At 40.7% G+C, this 21,057-nt stretch overlaps 2 protein-coding genes across 4 annotated transcripts in view; one reads left to right on the top strand and one right to left on the bottom strand.

The window, feature by feature from the left end:
• Positions 1 to 5,015, top strand: part of LOC109202347 (SLAM family member 7) — a 14,977-nt gene extending 9,962 nt beyond the window's left edge. For both annotated transcript variants that reach the window (XM_019359430.2, XM_019359429.2), the window contains exons 5-6: positions 3,723 to 3,772; positions 4,026 to 5,015. In XM_019359430.2, the coding sequence (XP_019214975.1) occupies positions 3,723 to 3,772; positions 4,026 to 4,109 (134 nt within the window). In that variant the 3' untranslated portion in view covers positions 4,110 to 5,015. The remainder of the gene's footprint in view (positions 1 to 3,722; positions 3,773 to 4,025) is intronic.
• LOC106096819 (SLAM family member 7) lies at positions 4,586 to 21,057 on the bottom strand. Of its 2 annotated transcripts, none has more exons than XM_025908084.1 (5): positions 20,851 to 21,057; positions 17,982 to 18,284; positions 16,797 to 17,087; positions 16,624 to 16,720; positions 4,586 to 4,654 (listed from the first exon to the last, which is right to left on the bottom strand). In XM_025908084.1, the coding sequence occupies exons 1-5, from the start codon at positions 20,885 to 20,887 to the stop codon at positions 4,615 to 4,617; spliced, it is 768 nt and encodes a 255-aa protein (XP_025763869.1). In that variant the 5' UTR covers positions 20,888 to 21,057; the 3' UTR covers positions 4,586 to 4,614. The 2 variants fall into 2 exon arrangements, with proteins under 2 accessions (XP_025763869.1, XP_025763868.1); XM_025908083.1 differs by lacking the exon at positions 4,586 to 4,654 and adding an exon at positions 15,610 to 16,245.

The raw sequence follows: 21,057 nt of genomic DNA, 5'->3' as shown, positions 1-21,057 counted from the left end.
TCTTATAAATGTTTCTTTATGATCTTTGTGATCTTGTAAATGTTTCTTTTCCAGTGTTCCAAACTCCTTTTGACAGGGTGTATTTTCTCTCTTTGGCTCATCACTGGTCATTGTGAATGACATTTCCCCTTCGTCTGTGCCCAGTGGCCTTACCTGTTAAATCCCGTCTCCTCCAGTGACTCCAAGGTCACTCCGGGACTTAGGTTCGAGCAATCGTGACTGCGCCTTGCCTTAGGTTGTCCCAGGGTTTCGAGGTGGGATCTTACCCGTCATGGGCTGTCCAGCCTTCCATGCCCGCCTACTACAGGGGCCAACTGGGCAAGAGTGTTATCAGGTCTAGGGGACACACTGGTTCTGGAAATTAAAGGAGTGTAAACTGCTTTCTTTATTAAACTTTCCAACCATAATTTCACATGTAACAGTTTGTGTACGTGCATTTTCAATTCATTAATGTAATTGTTAATTCCTGTATTTATTTCTCTCGGTCTGTCTCTTTTCTAAACCCTGTAATTAATATAATTTTATTACTTTATTACTTTTTCTTAACACATGCATTCGCTTCATCTTCTTAGAATTTAACTCTGTCTATTTCCCTGGGTGCTCCCCTGACATCCTCAGTCACACACACACCTTCCTCTCACACACAGCAGCACAGTATTTCCTATTTCTCTTTCCTGTTCCTACAGATTAATCAAACACTTGTTTTTTTTTTTTTTTCATATTTACAGTCTACAAACCCTCTTTAGTTTTACTAAGTCTTGGTCTAAAAACAATACACCTTCCTTTCACTCACACACATTTAAATAGAGCTCTTCCACACATCATAACCTCACTCATGCGTTTCTTAAATTAAAAGCACTTTCAAACTTTAGCACATCCTACTTTTCATCACACAAGAAATATATTTCACACTCCTTTATTCCATACACACCTTTAAAAGTTCTAACCTCTTTAGTCATTCAGTAATCGTCTCACACACACTGCCTTTTCTCTCTCAAACTTCCATTTTCCACTCACTCAGACAAATCATGCAGAGTCACTCAAATCAAATACTGACAGCATTCACACAGTTAAAATCACACAAAATACGCTTTCATACGAATATTTTGGACATGCCTTCCATGATCAGAAAGAGCAAGTCAAAAGAAAAAAGAAAAAGAAAACTGAAACCTCTCATCGTCCTCACAGCTTCTCCCCACACACACATAACTGAAGACAAAACACACCAGCATTTATGGCTCACGAAATATACATCTATCCATATTCAGTCATTTACTATACATCCACACTAATATATTCAAACTGTATTTACACTCTCATAATAAGCAAAACCAACCTCTTATATACAGGCATTTAGCAAAAAGCTCAGTCCTCTCGAAAACTGAAACCACCCTCTCTGCGCGTCACTACTGCTCATTTGCATTTACACACCATCCGTGCACATCCGGCTGTGCATTACTGACACAGAGACTGATCCTACTCATAGATCTCATATTTTATATTACAGACGTCTTATTAATTACAACTGCACAGATTTTTTTAGGCCTCTTAAATCCTATAAATTTCGACAAATTTACCCATAACGGTCCAACCGATAAAAGTCCCTGACTTTTTTGCGACCAATTTTAGCCAGTATTCCGTCCCTGACGGTGGCCCGATTGCTAAGGCCCTAACCAAATTTATCGTAGCCAAAAAAGCGCAGATAGGGGATTCGATCGATCCCCTAGCAATTTCGGAGTTTCCCAACCTCTCCCCCGCTGTCGACGGTACTATCCCTACTCAGCGGTAGGTCAAGGGTCAGCGTCCTGCCCAGGCGCAAGCGTTACCAAGGAGAAAATGCGCTTCTTAAGGGTCCCAGACTCCTCGTCCTCAAGTAATTTTAGAATAATTTGAAACAACAATCTACACCCAAAACAGGATTAAGATTAAGGACAACCCTCAACAGTTTTAGAGATTCCCCAGTCCTCTTCGGATGTTGCCCGAAACTATCCCTAGTCATCGCTAGGTGAAGGATAAATTTCTCTATCCAGCAGGGAGCGTCACCTCCGAGAAAGTTCTTAAGGGTTGCATAACCAATGGGACTTGAACCCACACAATGACCAAATTCCCTATCATTCTAAAAGTTCTGCTTTAATTCTCTTTTCATTCCTTTATTCTCATTACTCAGTACTGTCACTTATACTTCCTTATCATTATCATTACTTCAACCTTCAACTTTTCACCAAAATCAAAGCAGACATCTACCAGTAATTTCAGTGAGTAGACTTTCAATTTACACAGCCCAATTTGACACACTTTGGTTCATAAGATCAACAGGTGGTGCCTACCTTTTGTTATATGCCAGCTTGTCACTCACTTAGACCACTGACCAATGCCTGAGCGCCTGACGCCTCGGACCTTTCTCCGTCCTGTCTCACTTCCCCCCTCGGACGAAGCCCCCAAATGTTAAGGTTCAAAAATATAGGGAAGGAAACACAGGAGGAATGCAAGTAACCACACTGGTCCAAAGGGTAAAGACGATGATTTTAATGAAATGACACGCGTGGGAGAATGAGCGGACTCCGTAAGCAGACAGCCCCACAATCTCATCCTCCTAACATCAAAATACAGTTTTATATGCATCAGAGTATATTTAGTGACGCCCCCTCATTGCGTCATCACATACATCAGCTTCAAAACCACAAATGTTCTATTTGACAACTTAAGGCACAATTAAAAAGTACACTGGCTTCCATCTTCTCCCCGGTGGTTTCCCGTAAGCCAGCTCAGCTCTCGCATCGTGCATCTACTGCTTCATCAGTCAACTTTCACCTACACCCTAACAGTGTGTGTGTGTATGTGTGTCTGTGCGTACACGTGCGAGGGCGCGTGCATGCTGTGTACTGCGTACGTGTCATGACCTCTCACTATTTGTCTGTCTGTGCGTGCAGAGTTTGCATCTGCTTTTCTGAACCTTAGTTGACCTCAACTTAAGCAACTTGAACTTTCCCCTATCAGTGATTCCTCTAACTAAGTGTGCATGTGGTTACGTGTATGTCCGAACCAAGACTATATATGTGTACTCTACTGAATTAATGTTTTGATCAAAAGCCTCTACTAAAAGCTTAAATCAAAGATAAATGCATAATAACTCTTTGGCTCTTTGGCTTGCACTCGCTCTGCTTTCGGTTTCACTTCTGCAAAAGCACACCGTTTCCTGTCAGCCTGCAATCAGCTTCTCCCCCACTGAAGACTATGTGTAAGAATATAAAACATTCGAAAACCTTTAAATTATAGATTCAACCTGTAATAAACCTGTTAATATTTGATTATGATAACCCCTGTAATACAAATTATAACCTAATGCCAGCACTTCAATAAATGCTTGGATGAAATGATAATTAATGCAATGATAAAGATGATGGTTATGAACAGTAACCCTAAAATAATTCCTATAATTCTACAGCTGCCAGGTGAGTGTCACCTGTCTGCTACTTGGAGGTCATTTCCTGTCACATGTGTTCCAGCTGATACAGCTGTGATGAGCCGGCTGTCTTTAAACAGCTGAAACAAGAGACACACAAAGCTGTTTTCTACATTTACTCAGCTCCACACATTCACCAACTGTAACTGATTACAGTAGTAACTAGTTACTCCTGACACTGCAGAGTATGATGAAGACGTGGACAGAGTAGGTGTCACATGTCTAACCTGAAGTTTCCATGAACTTTGTGTTTCCACAGCTCCTGTGGATGAAGTGGTCCTTTATACTGACACAGGTGACAGCAGACAGGTGGGTACCTGCTCACACCGTCAGCTCAGAGCTCATGTTCATGCAGCTCAGTGGAAGCTGACTACATGCAGACACACGACAAACACATGAAACACTAAAGTCAGGAGTGTGTTGGAGTCACAGTTCTTCTGCTGGAACATGAACTTCCACACAGATCACATTCTCCCTCTGGCTGCTCTCCACCAGGAGAAGAAGCTGTCTCCCACTTCCATGTTTCACTGCGTTGCTCATTCCCGTGTTTTTCCTTCTCCAGGGTGGGATTTTAGCGGCTGTATCAGGAACCAGTGATGGCTCCAGTCTGACAGCAGTGTCTTATAAACTGGTGCTCGTCACATGAGAGAGGTGTGACTGGCTGCAACATCCGAGGAAAGCTGGACTCTGGAAAGAAGTTTTCCTTTGGTATTGATGATTTGGATTGGTTATGACTAAAGTGTATTTTTACAGTGTGAATGTGCCACAGAAGAGTTTTCACCTACGTCATCATGACCTCTGACCTGCTCCTCTGACACTGATCGTAAAAGACTGTATCCAGACAATGGACAGAGGACGCAGCTGTACGTCATGTTTACCTGTCAAATCATTCAAATGATGCAACAAAGCAAAGACTTTTCTCTCTGTCACCTACCTGCTGCCTTGAGTCCTCTCTCCTCGCATCTCTTCCTCGCCTCCTCTGTTTGCATCCTCAGAGGGAGGGTCAAGGATGAGGGGAGAGGAGGTGAGGGAAGGAAACTCGCCTGTACCAGGTGAGAAGACGGACTTTGGAAGAATCTGAGGTGAACCTTCACGTCTCCTCTTCATGGTTTACCTTCATGGACTCTGAAGGCCTGGTAGTAGGTCTGGGACTAGTAGGACCAGGTCTGTGTGTGAGGAGGAGCAGCTGGGCTTGGAAGAAAGGAGCAGAGACTGAATCACATTTGATTCTGATCAATATTCCTTTAAAGGTTTATTTGTGATGTGACTGCATGTAGATCTCCAGGACGAGCCTCACTGCTGCTCTGAGGACTGAAAGCTTCACTGAGCTCTGATTTATTTCTCTGCTTTTAATTCACACCTTTAATTTCACACTTTTGTCCACAGTTCAAACTCCAGCAGCTCACAGAGCTCATCACTGCCTCCGTCAGCTCACAGGGCGCCCCCGTGTGGTCACTGACGAGCTGTTCACAAATTACTTTTAGATTTGATGTCATTTATTCTCATCTTCCTGACTGTTGCTGCAAATACATGAAATAAATAACAGAAGCTTTGTGAGTGTTTCTGAACTCTTCCTACTTTTTGACTTCCAAACCTAAAACAGGAAACATCCACACACATCCTCAGCTCCACGTGGAGCAGATCAAAATGACCATAGCAAAGAGCTAACGGTTCACACAGTGCAGAGCTGCTTATTTCCTGCAGTTAGTGACGTTTGGAGCACAGCTGCTGTCAATGTTAATGAACATGCCCACTCATCTTAGTGATCACAGTCAATGAAGCTCTGTGGTGTTTTATTTTTTTAAATACATTCTTCAATTAAATTCACTAAATCACAACAGTTTATTATGAAGTAAATGTAAAGAGAGAGCACATCAATGCAATGACCACACAGCACCACCAGGGGGCAGAAGCGTCTCACTGGTGACAAGTTTTACACCAGAAAAATGAATAGAAGCAAAGAAAAGACTGTTTAACAGATTTTATGTGAGTACATTTTAGTAAGAGATGCACAGGAAGCTGATTCAAAAGGCTGCGGGTTTGAATCTGTGAACAAGAAAACAATGACTAGAATAAAATGTGCTCAAGTTTGTTTAGATGATAGGGTGCAGCAGAATTTGTGTGTGTGTGTGTGTGTGTGTGTGTTTTATGTTGGTTTAGCTGTATGCCTGGGTGTGTGTAATTGTAGAGAGAGAGGGATTTATTGACAGTGGGGGTCTGCCTGTCATAAAGGAAATAGGAAGCCACAGCTGGGGGTGGACAGGTGTGCACAGAATAGAGTAAAAGTAGATGTAAGTCATGAGGATACAATGTTTCAGTAAGATGTTGGTTACATGAGTGTTTTTTGTCATTACTGATCATGCACCCAGCATCCACTCTGCACATGTTTATGTAGCACACACACACACACACACACACACACACACACACACACACACTCACTCAAGTATCAGCACAGACTGGTACCACACAGACACCCCCACACAGGGGTGCTCCTAGCCTGTTTGGGGCCTGGGTTTAAATGTTTTTGCCGATACCATGATGCCGCCCCCAGCACGATGTCGCCCTGGGCAACTGCCCATGTCGCCCCTATCAAAAACCGCGACACACACCACTCTGGCCATTAGTTGCTGTTGTTGCCATATAAGGGAATCCCCACAGTTTTATAGCATGTTTCAAAGCTCATGCGGAACCTCCCCCAAAGGGTGAGGCTGAATGTATATATGTGTAGGACTGAGGGAGGGGCTGCCCCTCAGATCTGCTGGTTACAATTGCAGGATCTCCCTCTGCGCAGAGGTTCGGTTTAAATAAAAGCATAACAAGTGTTTGTGATGTCAGAGTTTCTTTTCAGCTGCGTGACAAACAGATGTGATTTATAACAGTTTGAATGTGAGTGTGCAGGTCTGTGAAGCCCCCAGAGGCCCTCCACACGATAATGACGGGTCTGTGGGTGGGTTGTAGAGGGAATTGTGTAGGGTGTGGTACATTATTGAAAGTTAATAACCCTGCAACAGACAAAGAAAGAGCAGGAGGAGGTGCTTATTCTGGCTGCCTTGCTGTGTTTTCATGCTTCTCTATGAAGCTGTCACAGAAAGTGTTTCTCTCCTGTTTCTTATTAAATATTCAAAGGTTGATTATTAGTTTAATATTTACATTCTCACCTTCCTGTTTTTCTTTCAGTTCTATTATAACTGTTATTTTGCTAGTTACTTGTCTCCATCTTCTCTGATTGCCTTGCTGTATATTTGTAGCGCTGTCACGTGTGCTCCCTGTAAACACACATTTCACAGTGTTTAACCTGCAGAAACGTCGCTGCCTCTCATAGCTTTGGTTCGTCGGAGTGATGGATTTGCACACTGTAACATTAATCTGAAGGAAATGTTCTCCGACCTTATTGTTTTCACTCAGACTCAGTTTTACACTTTTTTATACGTGATTAAAAAACAAACAAACATATGTCACTGAGACAGATCAGCTATTAGAGTCATAAAAAATAATACATGAACAGTTACAGCCCAACTTTCACATAATCATTAACTGACTCTCACATCTGGAGCCAGACATCATGTCTGCATGTGTGCTGAAATGGTGAAAAACATTAAAACAAAGAAAATTGTTCAAAACATTCCCCGTGAACCGGGAGAGCCTGTACATCACATCCTGTCCTCGTCGGTAAAATTATCCCATCGACTGTGGCTCCTGCCATCAGCTCCTGACCTGTAACACTGATGGCAGCTGAGAGGAGTGTGGATATAATAAAGTAGCTGAAAACAAACTCCACACTTCCTGTTCTCAGTTTTCCAGGTGAAACATGATCTGACAGGACAGGTAAAGTCTGCAGAGCAGCATGTTAGAATATCCAGTAGAAATAAGGACATTTACAGCCTGGTATCTGCAGCCTTACAGATCATTGGTTCTGCAGTGTTTTGAGAATAAACTCGGCCTCTCCCTGTCTGTGAGCAGCTGTTGATAAATAATTCAGAGGAGTTGTTTCTGGCTCTGGTTTCTGTGCATTCCTCATTAGTGTGTCACTCATGACACCCACAGCAACTCATGCTTCACCCTGTGAGTCTTCCCCTGGATATCAGCTGTTTGAAGACTTTAAGGGGAAAGCCGCTGCCCCCCCCTCCAGTGTGATGTAGAGGGCGACCAGAGGGGCGTTAAGGGTCGCTGACCAGAACCATGTACACTGCTACCTAGTTACATGTTAATTACTTAATATCTCAGAATATTATATCTCAGGGCATTTCGTTGCCCTGTACCTGTGACATGTGCAATGACAATAAAGTTGAATTCTATTCTATTCTAATATGTGGGCAGAAGAAAAAAATATTTTAGCTGTCAGACATTACTAAAGTTAAACTGACATCACACAGGGACAGGTGTATTATTGATTAGGACATTATAAACTAATAAATGTTGTTGAACATATCAGTGGTCACGTTTAGCTCCAGAACAGGACAGAAACCAAAGCTTAAAACGTATAAAACTACCAAATATTCATTAATATTAATTAATTAATTGATTAATAACCACCAAAATTAATTAAGTGTGCCTTTGCATAGGAACACTTAACAACAACAACAACAATAACAATAATAATAATAACAATAATAACAATAATAATAACAATAATAACAATAAGAGGACATGACCAGTAAGAAGTACATAAATGACAAACAGAACAGACCCCAGGTCAGATCTTTGGGTGGGAGTTCAGAGAATGAACTGGGTGTGGACATTTACCAGCCTGTTTCTGTGCTATGGAGGAGGTGGAAACCACATGTTATTGTTCATGAAGGTTATTGGCAGAGAGGTGAGCATGAACCTCAGAAGCCGTTTCCTCCAGGATTTTAAACACAAAGGGAAAACTGGACGCAGGACGAAAGCGACTGAATCACTGGATTGTGCAGGAGTGCAGTTATTATAGCTGAGAGACGAACAGATACCAGAGGTGAGGTGTAAGCTGGCTTTAACTGAGTCAGCAGAAAAGAGGGTCTGATTGACAGATGGATGGATTTCTGATTGAGGTCAGATATTTCAGTATTCAGCAGTATTACAGTAAGCTGGCGAGTACACATGAGGTGCAGAGAGTTGGCTGGACTATGTTGTTGACTGTTGAGAAGACGGCTCCAGAGCTGCTTTGACCGGACCTGGCTGGACCTGTTTAAGGAGTAGATGGTGCTGCTGAGTGTCCTTGTAATGTTCAACATGGTTATTACCAGTGTTGGGAAGTAATGGAGTACATGTACCGCCGTTACGTATTTAAAATACAAAATATGAGTAACTGTATTCTGTTACAGTTACCGTTTAAAAAGGTGGTATTTAGAATACAGTTACTTTGTTGAAATAAAGGGATTCCACGGCGGTATCTTCATGTTACGTATGTTCGGCTATGCCCTCTCTATTTTTGGTAATTCCACGCCGGTGGAAACACAAACAAAACACGCATTAAGAGCCTCTAATGTCTGTGTCTCAGTCTCACGGCCCATGTCACCTCTACTTGTGGCTGCAAAATGACGTGAAGAAATATTTTTAAAAATTATTATTCAAAAAATGATTTAATATGAAGGACATAGGCAGAGTGTTACAGGCACAGCATGTATGAAGCATGTAAATATAACAATAACCACTGCAGCCAAGAAGAGTGCCTGACGAGCCCAGTTGTAAGTAAGCTATTAAGACTCAACTGTACACTGTGTTCGTGTTTTCCTCCAAAACAATAAGTTCCGTTGGAGCAGCCTTTCAACGCCTCTCTCTGTCTCTCGCTAGCAAAGTTGACCCAGACAACAAAGCAAAGCTAGTTTTCGGCTACGAGCCCAACATGAACCCACCGTATTAGCCAGAGGTCCCTTTACTACGGTTCGGAGCCGCGGACCTGTTTTATATACGCGCGGAATAGTTTTCTATACGAGATCGCTGCAAAAAGTGCAGCTTTACCTAATGTCCACCTACTGTTACTCATTTATATTAAGATTTAAACATCTAGTTGGTGTTGGTATGGCGAGTAACCTTCAGTAAAAGTAATAAATCACACAGCAATAGGACATTCATGTAGTTGTTAAAAGCTTGATAATATACTGAGTAATCCAAAGTATTCAGAATACGTTACTCTCATTGAGTTACGTAACGGAATACGTTACAAAATACATTTTGGGGCATGTAATCTGTAATCTGTAGTGGAATACATTTTAAAAGTAACCTTCCCAACACTGGTTATTACACATTTCTCGATTGGAAAAAAGTCTTTTTTTTGTAAGAGAAGTTCCAGATGATGTTGATCCACTGCTGCTGCTGGAGAACCAGAGGACGGCTCTGGACCAATGGAAGCATCCAGGGTAGATTTATGGGAGTATCACCTGACAAGCAACAGGTAACACTAGTCTGCAGGGCAGAAGGAAGGACCCACATGCTGAGCAAAGTTTGATGTCAGATAACAGAGTAAAGTGGAAGAGATGAAATAGATACTGCTGTTCCTGTAACAGCATTAGGGTGTTCCTGTCTGTAGTGGCAATTCCTTTACCTTTGACAAAACTAACGTCCCACAATTTAAAGTCCACAAGCCACTGCTGCACTGAGGTAATATTTCGTACGCAGGCAAAAGAAGTCCATTGTCCAAACTTGAAAGTTGCGTTTTTACGGTTTATTTATCCAGTTTGGCAAGCAATAACAAGAATCCTTCCTGCTGCTTCTCCTGCTCTGGTAAAAAACAAACAAACATAGGCCCACCCCAATGCATGCTGGTCCTATGCCAGTCTCTTTATTTATAGAAAAAAAATGGCCCTACAGCTCTTACTAACTAATTTAACAAAATAACAACAAACAAACAAAACATTGAAACAAAATATTAACCAACAAATAAACTTGTAAATAAACCCCAAAATATAAATAAACTAACAACAAACTTTAATTTCAAAATAATAAAAATAAAGAACAAATAGCTCCAACACTCCGGCCCCTAATTGTGCATACAATCACAATTACTTTAAAGTCCCAAAAGGAGGAGCTATTCCCTTAAACAGGTCCTTAATCTTTGTTGAGGGTTTTCTTCACGATGAGGCTTCCAGTAGCAAAATAAGTTTTGTCACTGGCCTTTCCAAAACACTAGTCTTTGTCTGTAGTCTCACAGAACGCACCAAGCCTTTTGCATCCTGGTTTACATTTAAGACTTTCGCCATCATCCACGATCCTCTTGGAGCTGTAGCGTCTGCAATTAAAACAACATCTCCAGGTATAAGGCATCTTTTAGTCTTCATCCATTTTTGCCTTTCTTGCATCAGAGGTAGGTACTCCGAAAGCCATCTCTTCCAGAACAACTCTGCCATGTACTGTACCTGTTTCCACCTTTTTCTGACATGCAGATCACTTGGATGAAACAGTCCTGGGCCCTGTTTCAGAAAGCCGGTTTAGTGCAAACTCTGAGTAAGTATACCCTGAGTTAACGAAAACTCTGGGTTTTCGGTTTCACAAAGCGAGTTTAGATTAATTCTGAGTGAGTTACTATGACGACACACTCCGTGAAGCTAACCTGCCCCCTAGCAGGTTTACTTCAACCCTGACTTTCTCCGCCTCTTTGTCGGAAACCTGACTGTAGGAAGTGTCAGACATGGCGTGCCCCTTACTTGAAGAGCCAGTAGATGTTGAAGCCCAAATTCTCCGCAGAGCTCTCCGCCGGGAGAGAGTGATTAGAGCGCGTTTGGACATTTTATCATTTCCTGATGATTTTCTGTGTGAACGTTACCGTTTTTCAGCACAATCGATAATTTATTTGAATAACATCCTCAGGCCTTATATTGCTCATGTGACACATCGCGGACATTCTCTCCGTTCTGTACATATTATTTGTATTGCACTTCGTTTTTTTGCAAACGGGAGCTTTCTGTATAATATTGGTGACGCTGAGCACGTTTCCAAGGCTACCGTCTGTCGGGCAGTCAGGAATGTTACAGTTGCACTGAAACGTCTCCTGTACTCGTTTGTGGTGTTCCCCGGTCATAGACCCACAAGATTTATCAAAGAGGGATTCCACAAAATTGCAGGTATCAGGATGAACAAAACTTAATTCATGATGTGGTGATACTTGAACTACTACTTAAATTTTACATTTATTTTCAGGGTTCCCAGGCGTGATTGGCTGTATAGATGGCATTTACCCCTCCGCACTCTTAAGTCTTTTCCTACAATATATCGGCCCAGACAGTCACGCTGAACGAAGCTTATGACCTTCACAAGACTGAGTGACAACGCCTATGAGCACAATTGCAATGTGTGTATGAAAAATGATTATAACTGCTTATTCTAGTAAAAGAAATCAAACAGTTTCAATTCTAACATTTTTCCTTCTTTCACAAAAGCCTGTGTTTCATTCTGCCTGCTGTCCCACAGTTTCCCCTTAAGTGTGGTACTCAGCTTCTCATGAACACAGGCATTTTATCTTCTAAAAGGGATTCAGTTTACTTTAATCAGTTAAGCTTAAACCTGAAAACAATGATTTATGCGTAAATCATACACTGATCATGCAATCCATTCTTTCAAATTAGACCTAAAATTGCTGGCTTTTCTGACCATCACAGCTCTCTCTACAATCCTGTGGAGTCTTTAGTTTAGAAATCTCCATGAGAAGACAGCTGCTGCTGCCTGGAGCTATAGATTTGAACTGATGCCAGGAAATGAAAGCACATGGAAACAATAACACACAAAGACTCTGTAAGGTTTGTACCAGTCAGCACAAACTGTTAAATACAAATTTCTTGATAAAAACTGAAGTTGAACGAGCAGAGAAAGGTGTTCCAAGGACATGTGTATGTTATTCATGTGTATATAAAACGAGTCTCAGTGAAACCAGAATGAATCCACACAGATTCATGTTCATGGGAAACAAATGTCTCCATAGTAACTCTGTTTGCATCACATCCTCCATCAGGCAGGTGACGCTGGTGGTCATAGAAACACTTCAGGTGCTTGGCTGCACAAAGGAGAGATACACAACCCTTACATGACCTTCAGACTCACAAACATACCTGTGCTGTGTGCTTGGCTGACTCTAGATGAGCGTTTGACTCTTGCATATGCTGAGCGAGCACAGACACGTCGAGGCCTGAAGCAAACTCTAAAACTCTCACAGCCGTCGCAAAAACAAAGAACCAGAGTACAGAAAAAACTGTGTTCACCTCCATGTAACATCTGGCAGATGTGGTAGATGTTATGACGTTCATAAAAGGAGAAGTTCTAAGTTCCCCTCTGCTTTTAATTAAACTGAGCTTCCTCTTATAATTACCTATAATACAGCAGCAACGCTGAACCGATGCTAACACTAATCAACAGCGTGAATAACTTTTTAGCAAAGTGTTAAATTCATGAGTTAAAAAGGTAAAAATAAGTATCTTTATTTATGTACCCAGTGTGTGTGTACAGGCTGTTTCTAAAAGCAGCATGATGTGAGGTTACTGACTCAGCAGCCAGTTGATGCCTGATAACGAGCCGAAGGTTAAAATCTCACAGTTAAAATCTCACACAGTCTTTCTAACTTCATCTGCTATCAAGTGTTATTTCCTCTCCTGCTCCTCTTCTCGGTTTGCTTCACCAGCTCTGTGCAGGCTTCAGGTATGAACTTTGACTCTCATGCATCAGTGGAGTGTGACTCTGCAGCGCTGCAAACCTTATAGAAGAGAAGGTGTCGAACCTCTGAGGAGCCACAGCTTTGCTCTTTATGTGCAAAGCTGTGGTAAATAGACTGATTCTTATATAGCACTTTTCTACTCTCACGTAGTACTCAAAGCGCTCTATACAACATGCCTCATTCACCTAATCACCCAATGGGCCTAAAGTTTCCCCACTAGTGGCAAATCTCTGTTTTATTTTCTCCTAAAACAGGATCTTATATCAAATGTTCATGTTTGAATTCTTTATTTTTATTCTTGACTCATATTCAGAGTGTTAAACAGCACCATCACGAATCCATCAGATTCTCCTGCGTTTTCATGATCAAGGCTTCTTTCCTGGTTTCAGATATGAGAAACTTTATAAATATAACAGTAGAGCCTGAAATATGAGGCTGATATATTTTCTGGTTTTAACTGTTTGCTGATAAAGCTACAGAAAGATCAGTATCAGCATTTATAACAGCAAATGAATTAAAAAGTAAAAAAATAAAATAAAGAAGAGACGGAGAAACAACCTTTGTCCACCAGATGTTACCAGCTGGGCAAACAAATAATCCACAACTTGTGATATTAAACTTTTCATTTTCAAACTGCATTGTCCTTTTATGTCTGTAAAGGTTCTCAGTCATCCAGGTCATCGTAGTCTAAAGAACTTGGAAAGAAAAGCGTCTGGACTTCTTTGAGTGGCTTGAAGACGTTTCACCTCTCATCCGAGAAGCTTCTTCAGTTCTAGGGTCAAATGGTGGAGAGTCCCAGATTTAAACCCACCGAGAGGGACAAAAGGACCCCCTGATGATGCTCTACCTAATCACATGAGCCAAGGTGTGCAAACGGGTGTGGGTCACAATCAGCCAGGGTTTCGGGTGAGCTCATTGTGAAATCTGGCCCCACCCTATCATGTGATTTCCTGAGGTCAGATGGCCCAGAATGTGAGTGTTAAGGCGTCTGGAGAGGGAACTCAAAACTGGATTATAGATGTCTTGTCCTGTGGAGGTGGCTCTTCTATGTTGTTGCACTTGTGAAGTGGCTGTTTGGTCTCTCCGATGTAGAGGTCTGAGCATTCCTCGCTGCACTGTACAGCATACACCACGTTGTTCAGTTTGTGTTTTGGAGTTTTGTCTTTGGGATGAATCAGTAGCCGGTGTATCAGAAAAACTCAGGAGAGTTTTCTCCAAGCACGACATCCCAGTGTACTTCAAACCCAGCAACACACTCAGACAGAAACTGGTTCATCTGAAGTCTTGCAGTCTCGAGCAACTCTATCTTTATCAGTTTTGCTCCTCTGGTATTCCTGCATATACCTTTCTGTGCCCCACTCTTGTATATTGCCAGCTCATCTTAGAACTATAATGCCCAACAGGAGCTTCCATGTGGTACTGTGGAAGCTTATTGGCCGATAGTTGGATGGGACCGGTCCCTTCTGGGCATCCTTAAGGATTAGGACTGTCTGGCCTTCTGTCTCTCTGGACTCTGGCTAAGGAGCTCCATTTAAGAATAAAAGCTTATATGTTCAACACAAGTTACCAGTCAGATAAGGAAAGCCACTTTTATGACACTGAAACTTCGAACTTAAAGCTGAATATACTCTGCTAACCTGACTGTGTAACGCAGCAGTCTGGTAGCTGTAGGGGTGGGAAACACTTCTCCTGTTTACTGTGAAGCAGAAGCTTTTCATTAAGAGAAGTCACAGGAAGATACTGATCATATCAGTTTGATTTATATAACTCTGAATCACAACAACAGTGGCCTCTGCTTTACAGTGTCAGGTATTATCAAGCAAAGACCTCACAATAATAGAATACAGGTTTCACATGAACCCAACACAGTTTGATCTGTAAGAATAAAAACAAGTATTTAGGCAACAAAGTTCCAACAAAAGGTCAGATTTCACATACTGAAAGAAAACTTGGTTTATGTGATGCTCCTCAGGTACCTTTGCTGTCAGTCTCAATTTAAACTTCACATAAAAGTAAACTCATTACATTGTGAAAGTAAACATATTGATCAACCACTGAGCTTTCAGACAGTTTCAACAAGATTCCTACAATTCATCCCAAACAGATATCTGAGTTTCAAAGTGCAGAAAGATTTGAACACGGGCAAAAATCAAACTCCAGATGTGACACAGATTAAAATAAAAAAAGAACCAGAAACAAGAAGAACTTAATTTATACCAGAAGTCAGGAAATTCGTGTTTTATAGGAGGCAAAATATGAAAACACTGGGCTCAATAAAATTAAAAGAATATTACAAAATAAATCAGTTCAAAGGTGAAAACTATTCTAAAGGAGGAGCTCAGAGGGTTGAATCTAAACTGAATGCAGTGATTGTTCATGTGGGATGATAAAGATTTTCTCGATCAGTCCTTTTGGCAGCAGAGATAAAACTGAGCTGCTGGTCCCGCATGTGCTGCAGAGGAAGTTCAGTAGCTGTTGCAGGACTCCACTGTGTTGATTCAAACTGAGTGTTTCCTCAGTGAGTAAAACTGATGCTCTTTGATTTTCAGGCCACAGTAACACGTCTGGGATTACATCAGGTTTTGGTCTCGTACGTAAACGTTCAGATTCAAATCAATCAAAAGGCCCAAAACTGAGCGAGTTTGAGCAAACACAAAAAAACAGCAGCAGACATGAACACCTATGCTTGTATGTTTTTCCTCAGCAGCAATAATATGTATTTAAAAAATGTATAAAAATTTGATCATAACTATGAGTTATAAAGAATGATTTTTATTAACTTTCCTCTGCAGCCTGATTTTTGTCATTTCCTTTAAAAACAAACATTTCCACCATGAATCGATGCTGCAGAGCTAACAGCAGTGTATAAAATGTCACCATAATATCTTTATAATATTTTAGCACCACAATAGCTGCTGTTCAAACATTAATCTCTTCCAGAAATTATGCTTGAATGACATCAGTATTAGGTTTTCTCCTCTAAAGGATCCACGATCATTTGTCAGGTAAAACAATATCAGCTCCAGACTTAATAACACGACAGGCGTAGAAACTGACTGATGACCTGATTTGTTGTTCACCCAACATCATCACCAGAGTCTGAGCATCATGTGCTGATACTATATTCAGATTGTTGTTAACAGTTTTCGTACTTTTTTTCTTCCTGAAAGGGGAAAATACAAGAAGTAAGAAACAGAGTAGTTGGAGTAAAGTAACAGATGAGACTGTTACTGTTTCTTCTTTGGAAAACCAGAAGTGTCTGATCTGCCTGGAACTACTGATTCCAGAGGAAGAACTTACTGGATTATACTGTCAATGAGTTTGATCTGCTTGTAACAATTTACTGTTCACTTGTCTGCCAATAACCTTTATGAACTATATGAAGCAGGTATGACCAGCTGAACAGATGAAACTATTTGTGCTGAACATGTGTACAGGTGTAGTTTGACATAAAGAAACAGAGAATAGTACTCTGAGATCCAAAGACAAATGTAAAAAGATAAATACCCATAATAAAAAAGAAAAAGACACAAATGCTTACCTTGATACTTTGTGAAGATACTTTGACTTGATGACAAAAGCAGCAAGTATGATGATCACAACGAACAGGACACAGAAGATTATAATGAGGATGTTATCTGTCAAACAGGAAATCAAATGTCAGCAAACACAGTGAACAACATGTTTAAAAATGACAGTTAGAAATAATCTCACAGTTTCTTGGTTCAGTCGAGCTGTTGGTGTCGTTGTTGGTGTCTCCACAGGTCGTTCTCACATGGACAGGAAGAGTTTTCTCGTCTGCAGGGTTTGCAGCCACACATCTGTAAGAGGAGCTGAAGTCCTGTTTGTGCACAGTGAGAGGCAGAGAGAGCGCAGAGCTGCTCTGGTTCAGTCTCTGCTCGTCTTTAAACCACAGCAGTTTGGTCTCTCTGTCCACTAAACACAGTAAGGAGCAGCTCTCAGAGCTCACACTCACTTTCTTCACTGCAGGAGTCGGTACAGAGTCTGGGGACGAAATTGATGGAGAACAAAAATCAGTCAGACAATAAATCACATTAGAAAGTATTCTTTTACTGTTTTTGTTAATTTTTGTAAAATCAGCTGCAGGCTGAGGTCAGGCTCTGGTACAACGATGCTGCTGAGATGGAGGCCATTAGAAATGAGCAGCAGGAGGATGAGGGTGGAGGAAACAAAACAGCGATACACTGAAAGGTACTCATTCATTACTGAGAGGTCCATCTGCACTTTCCTATTAGGACCCATCAGTTGGGCTCATTATTACATCATCATAATGATGTCATCATTGAACTTCAGACTAATTGCTTGAATTTGTCACACTGAGACGTCCCTGTGGACAACAAACCATGTACAACATTCAAACTCTGAAGCACACGTGTATCTGAACAGAGACCAAGGTGCTTTATTTTGTAGGGTAAAGACAGTAATACAGAGAAAACCTCAACAGTCAAACGAGCCCCTGTGAGAAAGCCTTTGGCAACAGTGGGAAGAAAAAAATTCATTTTAACAGGAAGAAACCTGAAGCAGAACCAGGCTCAGGGAGGGGCGGCTGCTAGCTGCCAGTGTACTAAAGAAGACAGTTCAAAGACGGCTGTTTGTTAAAGTCTCGTTCTCATTAACAACAACAACAAAACTAAAAACAAACATCAGGTCCAGTGTGAACTCTGCCATCACTTTGTACAGATCAGTAATGTTGGTGAAAACACTGAAGTCAGAGCTGATTCTTCCTTTCACACCTGACATTTGTGGGATTATAAGAACAAAAAGCTGTTTTTATTCTGAAGGGATGATACGACCAAACTAATGAGGAACATACAGACTGAGGTCACATATGAAGCTGTTACACAAAAATATACATACCAGAATAAATATCAGACTTACCGTACACTGTCAGCTTATATGATGATGTGAAAACTTTTCCTGTTTTAGAGTCGACAGTATAAATCCCTGAGTCGTTCCTCTGCAGCTCTGTGAGTGTAAAGAGTCCAGAGTTTCTGTCCCACTGAAGTCGGTTCTTGTACTTTTCCACAAATACTTGAAATTCTCCCTTAATCACATCAGCAATAATCGTTCTTCCATATAACAGATATCCTTTCTCCAGCACAGGTGCAGGTAGAGTGATGTTTCCTCCCACAGTGCCCGTCAGGTTCTTCTTCACTTCCTCAGAAGCAGAAAATCTCATCACTGTAAAATATGAAGAGATCCAACAGTCAGTGAGAACTTTAATGAAAGTGATCAGAGATCTTACAAAGAGCCACAGAAAGTAAGTGAGGATTAAATCCAGGCAGCATGAAGCACGAGGAGGGTGAGGCTGATACATGTGAGCTGCATCAGTGACAGCAGGAACTCAGCCTCACACATTTTACACAAATCACAACAAGTTCTTACTTTTTGATCTGGTTGTGACAAACTAAACATTTACAGCTGCAAAAAGGTCGTTGGTGTCAAATAATGTTCAAATCTCATGAAGCCATATTTTATTCACAATAGAAGATAGAAAACATTTCACATGTTTAAACTGAGAGAGCTCATTTTTAATCTGATGGCAGCAACACGTCTGTAAACGCTGGACGGGCTCATGTTTCCTGTCTGTGAGCTGAGGACAGCAGCTGTTCGCTTCTAGCTGCTCTTTTAGTTTACATTTCAACATACAGAGTAAATTTGATGTCTGAGGTACACATAAATGTATTTGGATTATAGGGCTGTAATATGAGTTTATTATAGTGAAATAAGAGTAACAATAAATGTGGACAAACCCTAATTTAGTCAAATGAAGAAGAAGTAGATTTTAGAAAAATAAAAAATTAAAAAGATATCATGCACATGCAAAAGCAGCTAAAATAAAATAAAACTATACAGGTCAAATCTGTCAGCACAACCAGCTCGAGGAAGTTTCACATTTTAAAACTGTGATAACTGTGAGCTGTGCATTAAAGTTATATCCCACCAGTGTCTTTAGCAAAACGTGGTAAATTCCAGGATGATCCATTTTTTTATGGGGGGAGAAGTAAGTTCAGTATATTTTTAATCACATTTTAATTTTTGTTTGATAAGTTAACTTTTATTTTCTATTTGAGCATCGTTTGCTTCTCTGAGACTTTATTCTGAATCGTTCTTATTCCTGATGTTTTATTAAGAATAAAGAAGAATCAAATAAAAAGAGTCCAAACTGTGAACTAAACTAAAGGTTCATATTATTCTAGGTCACAGCTTTGATTCGGACTCCAGTCGTTTCATCTGAAGCTTTAAAATGAACGATGCTGTGCATGTTTTTGAATCGGTTCTTCTTTTACTTTTTATGGCTTCATGAGGAGAGACTCCGTCTTATATCATCGAGCTTCGTCGCCCTTATTCTCCAAACTGGATCCTCAGATCCACTGATGGTGATTCCAAGGACTCGATTCAAAACAAAGGGAGATCGTAGTTTCTAAACCTTAGCACCAAAACTGTGGAACAGTTTACCTCCCCCTCTACGCACCATTGACTCTGTGGCTTCTTTTAAAAAATAGATGAAAACTCATTGATTTAGACAGATAATGTTCTTGTCTGGTATGTTGTTTCAGTCTGATGTCATTTTAAATTCCCTGTAAAGACTTTGTAATAGATTCTTGTCTTAAAAAGTGAAATAGAAATACATTTGACTTAAAAACAAAAACACGCTTTGATTGTGTAACAACTAATCACCTTATTGATCGAGTTTTAGACCAAACACGTTATTTATCATAAATGTGATGAATTTGTGTTTGTAACGTTCTCATATTCATATGTTTTCTATTCTTACTGAGACCTCTGCAGCGCTTTATCCTGTACGATCACCAGTTAATCTCACTGCTGTTTGTTTATGGACTGTGGCAGGAAGCCAGAGCAGCTGGAGGGAACTCATGGAAGCACAGGACGAACCAAAGAACTATTACATGTTTAAAAATTTGTTTCTATGTTTTTTTCAGTTATCTGCAAATTATTTGCTGCACCAAACTGCATGAAAGCTACTGTAAAAATAAAGTTTCACTGATTATAAAGTGGTGTTCCTCAGGGTTCTGTTCTTGGTCCTCTGTTGTTCATTAACAGCCAAATATCCTTCAATAATCCTCCAGCTGACAGATATTTAAAATACCAACAAGTGCACACAGTCCCACATGAGTGTATAAATATGACTTGGATATAAGTGAAACCAATAATCAGTCCAAGTATCAGTGGACTAGCTTACTGTGAGAGAGTAAAGACTACAGGAAGACAATGTGAGAACTTTTTCTGTTAAAGATGTTAAATGTGTCATGAAATGAATAAAAATGGAAGAACTAAATACATAAATCTGTATGTGACAAACAGCACGTTGCATTTTTAAATCTGTATTTTGTTGGTTAATAACAAATAAACTGGGGGACACAAACCTGCAGGTTAAACACTTGCAGCTCGTCGGTGCTCTGACCAACGACGCAGAGATGTCGCTCTGTGAAGCTGCTTTCAATAGAAATCACTTAGTGTCGGTCAGTGTTCACGAGGCCGCTCGTTTCTACTGTGTTTCTACTTTGACCTGTTTCACGGACGCAGCCCGTGTACGTGTTAATCTGTAGATCATCTTTATTTATAAGAGAATTTGGCGCTATATAAATAAAACTGAATTGAAAATGATAAAACACTTTAAACGCAAAGTGCTGCACACTGGAAGTAAATAATAAAACTACAGTTAGTCTCTGTGAGCATCACATCTTATCTCCGTCACAGTGAAATGCAGCTGCTGTAAACTCACCAACGAGAAGGACAATAACTCTCATACTTGACTCCATCGCAGAGTTAAACGGAGACGGTCATGACCAAATATCCCTGCTGCTGTGTCTCCTCACAAGCTGTCCGTCAAAGAAACACTTTTTAAAAAACGAGAGGAAAAAATATCATAAATACCTAGAATTCAGACTGGAACTAACTCTGACCCATAAAAGCACGGGCTTAGTCCAAA

Source organism: Oreochromis niloticus, linkage group LG6, assembly GCF_001858045.2.
Source record: "Oreochromis niloticus isolate F11D_XX linkage group LG6, O_niloticus_UMD_NMBU, whole genome shotgun sequence".
Lineage (NCBI taxonomy): Eukaryota > Metazoa > Chordata > Actinopteri > Cichliformes > Cichlidae > Oreochromis > Oreochromis niloticus.
Note: the sequence above shows the minus strand (reverse complement) of the source record. Positions and strands in the feature narration are given on the sequence as shown.